Here is a 10,202-nt window from a genome sequence, read left to right on the forward strand (position 1 = left end):
ACTTTTTGCCATTCCTAAAATAATGTCTGAATACTACAATCCTTTTTATAAATGGAAAAGTATATCTAGGCTAGAGAGAAATTCCTTCAGAAGTACTGGGCTAAGGATTAAGAAATTATTTTATATATTTTTCATGAAAAAATATAATGGTTTTAAAACCATTTATATATTTCCAGTGTGTGTTTGCCTCTTCAGACAATGGATGTGTATTTATAGTGTAAACCTTCTCACTGAAGCAAACACAATGTGCTGTACCACTAACATGTTCGATATATAGCGCCTCATGTCCACTTACATTAGAATGCACAGATTTTAATGCTGTTCAGAGATGATAGTACATCTATGGGGAAACATTGGCATCCAGAAGGCACATCTTGTGGGCAAGAAATATTAACAAGGTTTAGTAAAAAGAAAAGCAGACCACTTCCAATCGCTAGTTATTTCTTCCTGTGTCTGTAATTTGATGATTTTTTTTCAGAGAGAGAGGGATTGGCAACATTATGCACTAAAATATCTTCTGCTTTGGGTATAGTGAAGTTGCTGGAGATGAATTTTTATTGCTGCTCTGTATATTTCTGTGTGGTTGCAGGACACACATGTTACCCAGTATCACAGTTTGCAACATCTTTGTAGGTGCAGGAAGTGTATGTAGAAGGTTGATGGGAGTTGTTTTAACATTTAAAAAAAAAATGACTGGAATCTTTCTGTCCATTTGTCTGTCTGTCTGTTATTTTTAAATAGAGAGAGAGAATCTCAGTTTCTCTGTTTTATTTGAGTTAGGATAATAGCACTTTTCTATACAAATAACTGTGGAAAGAGAATTCCAACGCCTACTTATTCATCAGATTTCCCTGGGGGAAATTTTAGTAAATATATATTTTTGAAAAGTAACAACTTTGTCTTTATTTTCTGTTTTTCTGTAATATCTGTCATAGAAAACTTCTGGACTAGAAAATTTAATTGACCTTGTGAAATATCATATTCTGTTGTTTGTATTAATATTCTTACTAGAAACATTATTAAAGTCCTGAATAAAAAGTATTATATTTATCTCAACAATAATCAGAGGGTTTCAATGAAATAGTTTCTAATGGTAATAATATAAATTAAAACAATTCAAATAAACTACCATATTACTTAATGTGCATTGTGTGTGTATGTGTGTGTTTGTTTAGAAATTATTTATAATAACTGCATGCGTGTGTGTGTGTGTGTGTGTGTGTAGATATATACATATATATAAAAATTTGGATTGTTTTCAGGATCTGATTTTAAATTTTGAAAGAAAGGAAAATCATCGTTAAGGCAGAAAGTTCTCTGTCCACTTTCTAGCTAGGTATTTCAGTATATCTTGGCATGTAAAAGAACTCACCCTTGTAGTAGTCTCAGTAAAAACTAAGAGTAAGAAAGAAGGTGACAGATGGAATTTCATTTTAACACTCAGGTTCTTTGTTTTAGTGGGTTAGCACCAGACATTTCACGTAACTTAAACATTTTTGGTATAGTTTAACTCCCTTTCTGGTGGAGATAAAAGAAACTTCCCCACCAATCAACAGTGTATGAGAATCGACACGAAAGATCATCATAAATTAAACAGAAAAAAATATATATAATTTGGATCAGTTATCACTTACATATAGAAACTGATTTGAAGCAGGTATTTACAGTAATTACTAAAAATGTAATTTTTTTTACCACTTTTGAAAAATAATAACGACCTACTGGACCAGACATGCAGATTGTTGACCTGTAGCACCGATCTGCAACTTGAAGAAGTTAGTCATGTTTATTAAAACATTGGATTAAATTATCAGCTAGTGTAAATTGGCATAGCTCAGTTGAAGTTACTGGAGCTACATTAATTTATACCAATTGAAAATATGTCCCATTAAGTTTCAGCTCCTCCATAGTAACTGTCAGTCATTAATAGCTCATATTTTTATATGTAAGGAAAAAATGCCAGAAGGGCCTAGTCTGTTATGCACTGTGAGCCTGGAAATTTTAATTTAGAAAAACACTGTCAGAAAAAAAGGTCCCAGATTCCATAATTGTCTATATTTGCCCTCCTATAAAATGCTTTCTTTTGCAGTTATAAATACCTGAAAACAGGAATGTATTATGCGAGTGCTGACAGACTCTTAACTACAGCTGTGCTAGTGGATTCCGCTACAACACACACACACAATTTAAAATTATAAAAGTAACAGCATTACAAGGCTATAATACATTGTGGGCCCCTCGTGACCTTCTTGTGGTAACACTGTAAGAGCTGAGATTTTTACAGAATAAATGAATAGTAGTTTTTTCTTTCTTTTTCTTTGTTGGAGAACATCATCCTTTCTGGTTCCCTCTGAGCCTTTTCTCCAGCTTCTTCTGTTTTGCCCGGTCTCCTCCTCCTCCCTGATACCGTTACATACTTTTTAAATAAAAGGCTTGTGGCTCAGCTACCCTTTTAATAAGACTTTACCTGAAACTGTGTCATTTTTAACTTGTAACCGTTTTTAGTAAAACAAAAGTATCTCCAGAGATAAGAATGAGACAGGCAGTTATAGACTGGGTAGAGGGTTGAGGAGGACATGATAAGGAACAGCACTACAGTGGTAGGGGGATGGAAGTGGATGAGTCACATATCCCCTTGTCTTGAAATATGGGGCTATAGTTGTGCAGGGAGTGTATTAGGACTCTACTGTAAACTTAGAAGTGTCACATAGTGATTGTAGATACTATTGTTCTGTAAAAACAAACATTTTAAATAGTCTTCCTGTTAAAATGGGAGGATTAAATTTTGCTTTTTTAAAGGGGAAAAATTCTGGAAATGAAAGAATTAGCAACTGCTTGTGAAAAATGGCACAAATTGTATTAATACCTAACAACTAAAACTTCCTAGGGTGATAAGTGTATTTTATTTTATTTGTTTCTTTTTTTTCATATCACATTGGAGCAGAAGTGCCTTTTTCTGGCTTTCTTTCAACCTTTCTTCCTGCAAGGGAATTGCACACATTTCAGAATGGCTCTGTGCGCAATTCACCCAACGTAAAAATATTTTTTTTCCATGTCAGAAAGCTGTTCTCAACCCATGTTTATTTTCTACTTTGACTTGCACATAAACTCACCTACATTCCACAACCAAGGTGATTTTTCTGGCCAAGTGCTTCTTTTATAAATGTGGAGGCAAAAGTGTACATGTATGTTTTCTACTATACAATGAAAATGTACATTTATCTCCTAGGTCGGGTCGGGCAAACTTTTTGGCCTGAGGGCCACATCGGGTTTCCAAAATTGTATGGCGGGCCAGTTAGGGGAGGCTGTGTCTCCCCAAACAGCCAGACATGGCCCAGCCCCCACCTCATATCCGACCCCCTGCTTCTTACCCCCTGATGGACCCCCAAGACTCCTGCCCCATCCAACCCTTTCTGTCTCCTGACGGCCCCCCTGGGACTCCTACCCCATCAACCACCCGCTGTTCCCTGACCGCCCCTGGAACCTCCACCCCTGACTGCCCCCTGCCATCCCATCCAACCCCCCTCTACTTCCTGACTGCCCCCCCCGGGGCCCCTGCCCCATCCAACCCCTGTGTCCCCCCCCCGACCCCTATCCACACCCCGACCCCTGATCACCACCACCAACTCCCCTGCCTCTATCCAACCCCTTCTGCCCCCTCACCGCGCTGCCTGGAGCACCGGTGGCTGGCGGCACTACAGCCATGTCACCCAGAGCACCAGGTCAGGCCGCGGCTCTGCAACTGCACTGCCTGGCTGCCCAGAGCCGCCCAGAGGGGGGACAGCGGGGGAGGGGCCAGGGGCTAGCCTCCTGGGCCAGGAGCTCAGGGGCCAGGCAGGAGGGTCCTGCAGGCTGGATGTGGCCCGCAGGCCATACTTTGCCTACCTCTGACTTAGGTGCATGTAAGCCACTTTTGTGAATTGGGCCCTTGGAGTAAATGTATTTTGATATAGTGGCATCTGCTCATGAATATCACCTTTGCTAGCTTAAAAAATAGTTTGATACAGATGAACATGTAATTTGTAGAGTTTCACCAGATGGCAATACAATAGCAAAGTTTGATATTTACTGTAAGCCAATAATCAATGTAGTCTTACGTTTTATGTTTAGCGCTTCTAAATATTCAGCTCACTCATTTTATTTTATTTTTAGCTACCAATGGCTCTTGCCAGAATAGTAATGTGGCACCCATGCCATGTTATAGTGTAGGGGGATACAAAGTATCTCCTGTTCATACAGAACAATAATAATTGTTATCCTATGTTGTCCTCTTTAAGTCAGTTTACCATTTAAATGTTATACTAAAAAATGCTCTATGCCAGTGAAAGCCAAGAGCTGTGAGATTACGCCACTCTCTAATGAACCCAATGCAACAAGCCACCAGGAACCTCCTCAATAATTGACCTGACACTTTTGCCAAGTATGGCTCCATTAGAGTCAGTTGTCTGCAACTGATTTTGCCAAGGAGATTGCCCTTGAGGGTGCAGCTGAGGTCAATTTGCTACAGGGCTTCAGCAAATGGGATCAGTCCAGTCAGTGATTCTAAGAGCCTAGGTTCATGGAACAGATGTCAACCTCACACATCTGCTTTGTACACACATAATGTATCTCACTGCCTGACTACTGCTCTATTTAATTACTCTTGTATTGAGGAGAGGAATCAGCTTAATGCTTTTTAAACATAACAATGGTGACTATTGTGGTACTGTCTGTCGCATGTTACTCTACTAGCATAAAAATTAATACTACCTATTAAGAGTTAAGGTTGACATTAAGTTAAGGGTGTACAGGTTGAGTGTGTAAGTGGTGGGGATGTGTTGTTTGTACCTTTAAAATTTGGCCTCATGGTTAACGTGTTTAGTCTAAGAGATGGCAGTGATATAAAATGTGCGCATTCCATAACGGTGTCTTGTTTTTCTATATTTTAAGCATATGTTCCTGAGGAGGAGTTGAAGGCAGCGGAAATAGATGAAGACAGAGTGGAGGATGACGGGCTATCTCTGGACATCCAGGAGAGTGAGTATTTGTGCAATGAAGAAACAGAGCTCAAAGAGGCTCAAAGCTACCAGAACTCCCCAGTCAGCTCTGCAACTAATCAAGATGCAGGCTATGGTTCGCCGTTTAGTGAAAACAGTGATCGACTGGCCCATTTCAAAAGCACTTCCTCTCAAGAAGAGAGAGAGGATCATCAGTGCACAGACAATGCTTCCTATCCACAGGACAGCTTGGCACAAATAAAAGCTGTGTATGCAAATTTACTCTCAGAGTCTTGCTGGTCCAGTTTAGCTTTGGACTTAAAGAAATCCAGTCCAACGACCAGCACCAATGAAATCAGCCAGAATGAAAACACCACCAATTGCAATGTTAGCACCAACTCCCACAGTACCAGTACCAACACGAGTACCAGTACTAGTACGAGTAACTGTAATACTAGTCACAGTAACAGTGGTGGCTCCGGTTATGACTGGCACCAAGCTGCATTAGCGAAAACTTTGCAGCAGACTTCTTCATATGGACTTCTCCCGGAGCCTAGTCTGTTCAGCACAGTTCAGCTTTACCGGCAAAACAATAAACTCTATGGGTCTGTGTTCACCGGTGCTAGTAAATTTCGATGCAAAGACTGCAGTGCAGCCTATGACACACTGGTGGAGCTAACAGTGCATATGAATGAAACTGGACATTACCGTGATGACAACAGAGATAAAGAATCTGAAAAGACCAAACGGTGGTCAAAGCCTAGAAAACGTTCACTTATGGAAATGGAAGGCAAAGAGGATGCTCAAAAAGTGCTGAAATGCATGTACTGTGGGCATTCATTTGAATCTTTGCAAGACCTGAGTGTCCATATGATAAAAACAAAGCATTACCAGAAAGTGCCTCTGAAGGAACCAGTACCAGCCATCACTAAATTGGTCCCTTCTACCAAAAAGCGAGCACTTCAGGACTTAGCTTCACCTTGTTCACCTGAGCCACCAGGGATCACTGGAGAGGGTGCATTGAGTGAGTCTGCAAAGGATCAGAAAACTGCCAATCCCTATGTGACTCCAAACAATCGCTATGGCTATCAAAATGGTGCTAGCTACACTTGGCAGTTTGAGGCCCGTAAAGCCCAGATATTGAAATGCATGGAATGTGGCAGTTCTCATGACACGTTGCAGCAACTTACTGCTCATATGATGGTCACTGGTCATTTTTTGAAGGTGACCAACTCCGCCTCGAAAAAAGGAAAACAACTAGTGTTGGACCCTGTGGTGGAGGAAAAGATACAGTCCATACCTTTGCCACCCACCACCCATACGAGACTACCAGCCTCCAACATTAAAAAGCATCCTGATTCTCCAGCTGGGTCTACAAACTCTGAGGAGAAGAAGGACCCAGAAAAGGAAAAGGTGGTTGTCACTGAAACAGACAAAAAGATAAAAGAGGAGAGTGAGGACTCTACGGAAAAATTTGAGCCAACAACTTTATATCAGTACCTCAGAGAGGAGGATCTGGATGACAGTCCTAAAGGTGGAATAGACATCTTGAAATCCCTTGAGAACACAGTGACAACAGCTATCAGCAAGGCTCAGAATGGAGCACCTTCCTGGGGAGGATACCCCAGCATTCATGCAGCTTACCAGCTACCGGGAACAGTAAAGTCCCTACAACCCACAGTGCAGAGTGTTCAAATGCAGCCATCCTATGCCAGTAGTGTAAAATCACTGTCATCGGAACACAGTGCACTTGTCCATTCCCCAGGTAGTCTCACACCCCCACCTCACAAGAGTAATGTGTCTGCGATGGAGGAGCTGGTGGAGAAGGTTACAGGTAAAATCAATGTAAAGAGGGAAGAAAAACCTGCAGAGAAAGAGAAGAGTTCTCCGGTTAAACCAACATCACCTGCTGCTAAAGAAAACAAAGACTTTCCAAAATCAGAGGAAATAAACAACAAACAGCAGCAGAAAAAGAGTGCCAATGCAGAAGTTCAGAAGGTCAAAAAGGACAGTCCAGCTGAAGCTCATACTCCAAATGGTACAGAGCCACTCAAAGCAAAAGTCGCAAATGGCTGTAATAATTTAGGAATCATCACAGATCATTCGCCTGAGCCATCTTTCATTAACCCATTGAGTGCTTTACAGTCCATTATGAATACCCACCTAGGCAAAGTTTCTAAGCCAGTAAGCCCCTCCTTGGACCCTTTGGCCATGTTGTACAAAATTAGCAACAGTATGTTGGACAAACCTATTTACCCGACCACTCCGGTCAAGCAGGCTGATGCCATCGACCGGTACTACTATGAAAACAGTGATCAGCCCATTGATTTAACCAAGTCCAAAAGCAAACCTCTTGTTTCCAGTGTGGCTGACTCTGTCTCTTCTCCTCTAAGGGAGAGCGCCCTAATGGATATTTCTGATATGGTGAAAAATCTCACCGGGCGTTTGACACCCAAGTCTTCGACTCCGTCTACTGTGTCAGAGAAGTCGGATGCTGATGGAAGCAGTTTTGAGGAAGCTCTGGATGAGCTGTCACCAGTACACAAGAGGAAAGGCAGGCAGTCCAACTGGAACCCTCAGCATCTTCTGATCCTTCAAGCACAGTTTGCTTCCAGCTTGAGGGAGACACCAGAAGGCAAATATATTATGTCAGACCTCGGTCCACAGGAGCGGGTACACATCTCTAAGTTTACTGGTCTTTCCATGACCACAATTAGCCACTGGCTGGCCAATGTGAAGTATCAGTTAAGGAGGACAGGTGGAACTAAGTTTTTAAAGAACCTAGACACAGGACATCCTGTTTTCTTTTGCAATGATTGTGCCTCTCAATTCAGGACTGCTTCTACGTACATAAGTCACTTAGAGACACATTTAGGGTTTAGTTTGAAGGATCTGTCAAAGTTGCCACTAAATCAGATTCAAGAACAGCAGAATGTTTCAAAAGTCCTCACGAACAAGACTTTGGGTTCACTTGGAATTTCTGAGGAGGACTTGGGATCCACATTCCAGTGTAAGCTCTGTAACCGAACTTTTGCAAGTAAGCACGCAGTCAAACTGCACCTTAGTAAAACACACGGCAAGTCCCCAGAGGACCATCTGATCTATGTAACTGAGTTAGAAAAACAATAGCGTCCAGATAAGCAGCTAGGTATGCAAGTGACCATGGGAACATTGCACTAAACTTCTTCATAGTACTGCACTAGGCCTGACCTGAGCCTCTGAAATCAGTCTTACTTTTGTTGCTGAACTGCCTATCTGGACCTTGGTTTTTCTTACACTTATTTTGTAGTTATATTTATATGCTCTTTGTCTGATCTGTGCATGGTGGTTTTTTTTGCTTTGTTTTGGTTTTTTTGTGAGTAAAAGTCTGACCTTTATTTTCAACATCTGTCCTTGATGTTAAGCTATCTTTTATAGAATATAGTGGGAGACACTATTGAGAAACATTAATTTAGCAGTAAAGAAAGACACAAAGAACAATGATAAAAAGACATCCTAAAATTGCAAAGTTGCCATGACAATAAAGGTCACAGAACCCAGTAGTGTCAAGTTTTAACCCTCGAAGAACTGTAATAGCATTTCTGTGCCTTTCCAAATAATTAAATAAATAAAGAGGCTTAAAGGGATTTCATTCAAATCAAAGCTATGTCAAAAACAAAATGTACTAAAGATTTTTTTTTTAAACTGAATGAGCATTTTTTAACGCAGAACTGGTTTGTGGAGAAAAGATGCATGCAGTTCTTGGACGAAGGAAAGCTATCTAGTACTCACGGGGTTAGGAAGCCACAACTGTAAGAGTTTAATAATAATAATAAAAATAATAAAAATAAAAATAATATAAAATAGCAAACCAAGTTGCCACTATGCCCAAACCCTCTGGATGCTGAAAATTGCCACTTTTTTTGGCAAAAAAAGTATGCAAGCTGTTGTTTAAAAAAAAAGTGTAAAAATGCTTTTTTTCCCTGTAAAATACTGCAGTTTATAGTTATTTACAAATGTTAAGCTTTGGTACAAGCTCACCTTTCTATAGTGTGCTGCATTGGTAAATGAAAACAAAAAACAAAACATAAAAAGGGGCAAATGTTGGATTCCATTCCTTGTAAATTGCCAGCATCAGCTTAAAAAAATACATGTTACATATCGTACCATTTTAAACTGTTTAACTTTCTTTGTACCTTCTGGCTGTATGCTTTCTCTTTTAACTTTTTATATTGTCATTTTATATTCGACTTCTGTGTATATAATGTAAAACCACACTTTTTGAATAAAATTTAGTTCCTGCAGCTTGATTTAAATAGAGAAATTTTACTGGCACCTGCATCTTTCCAGATGCATGTACTTAAAGGAACTATCTGACAAAAATAAATAAATAAAAATAAAGCAAGCAATGCACTATGAATTATACATTTTGATGTTTTATCATTAATATTGTACAGTACATTTTGGTTCACACAATTAAATCCACTGTTTTCTCAAGTGTAAAATAAACCCACATGCAGTTCTTGATTTACATACATTGTCATGTCATCATTATTTTGCCTTTGAGGTGTTGTTCAAGCAATAAGAGGTATCACTTATGCAATCAACCAACAAACATATATTTGAAATAATCTCTTCACGATCTGTATGCTGACATATTTTGTTCTAAGCCATAAGTATTAATAACCTCTTAAAGTATACTTGCAGTAAGTTACCCTCCTACAGGTACAAAATCATTGTGATTTTATTAATTAGTAATGGGCATTCTATTGATCACTGAAGTGTAAGACGGGCTGAGAATCTTTTGCCATGTTAATCTTGTGCTGTGTAAACGTACTTGGAACCATTTTTGCTGTGTATTCAGAGCCCGCTGATGAGCCCCTTCCTCAGGCAAAATTCCTTTTGACTTCATCAGGAGTTTTGGCTGAGTAAGATGCTGTGGCTTAGGCTCCCATTGTCCTTTGGATACTGTGGTACTTGCCTTTCCTGCAGCAATGAAGACCTCTGAGGCTTTGACACCAGTTCTTACTTACAGTACAAGAAGACAGACCTGTGTTTCTCTGTACTTTTTAAATATTACATTTTGAGGTAAGCTGAGCACAGTCGTATGAGGTGTTTCTCTTAATCTTTATTTCTGTTCTGTTGAATGCAGATGTCATTTAGAATGTAAAAGAGAGCTGTCAGGGCCTTCAGTGCTCTATCTCATGAGTTCTATGACACTTACAGTAAGTGAAAGCCTGGGATCCG

General features: G+C 40.0%; 1 protein-coding gene across 1 annotated transcript in view; it reads left to right on the forward strand.

Moving 5' to 3' along the window:
• TSHZ1 (teashirt zinc finger homeobox 1) overlaps positions 1 to 9,382 on the forward strand; it is a 56,073-nt gene extending 46,691 nt beyond the window's left edge. Inside the window, exon 2 of the mRNA XM_084621313.1 lies at positions 4,930 to 9,382. Coding sequence (XP_084477439.1) covers positions 4,930 to 8,105 — 3,176 coding nt within the window. The 3' untranslated portion in view covers positions 8,106 to 9,382. The remainder of the gene's footprint in view (positions 1 to 4,929) is intronic.
• Positions 9,383 to 10,202: the final 820 nt, after the last annotated feature.

The sequence above is a fragment of the Lepidochelys olivacea genome, assembly GCF_965140295.1.
Source record: "Lepidochelys olivacea isolate rLepOli2 genome assembly, chromosome: 2".
NCBI classification, from domain to species: domain Eukaryota; kingdom Metazoa; phylum Chordata; order Testudines; family Cheloniidae; genus Lepidochelys; species Lepidochelys olivacea.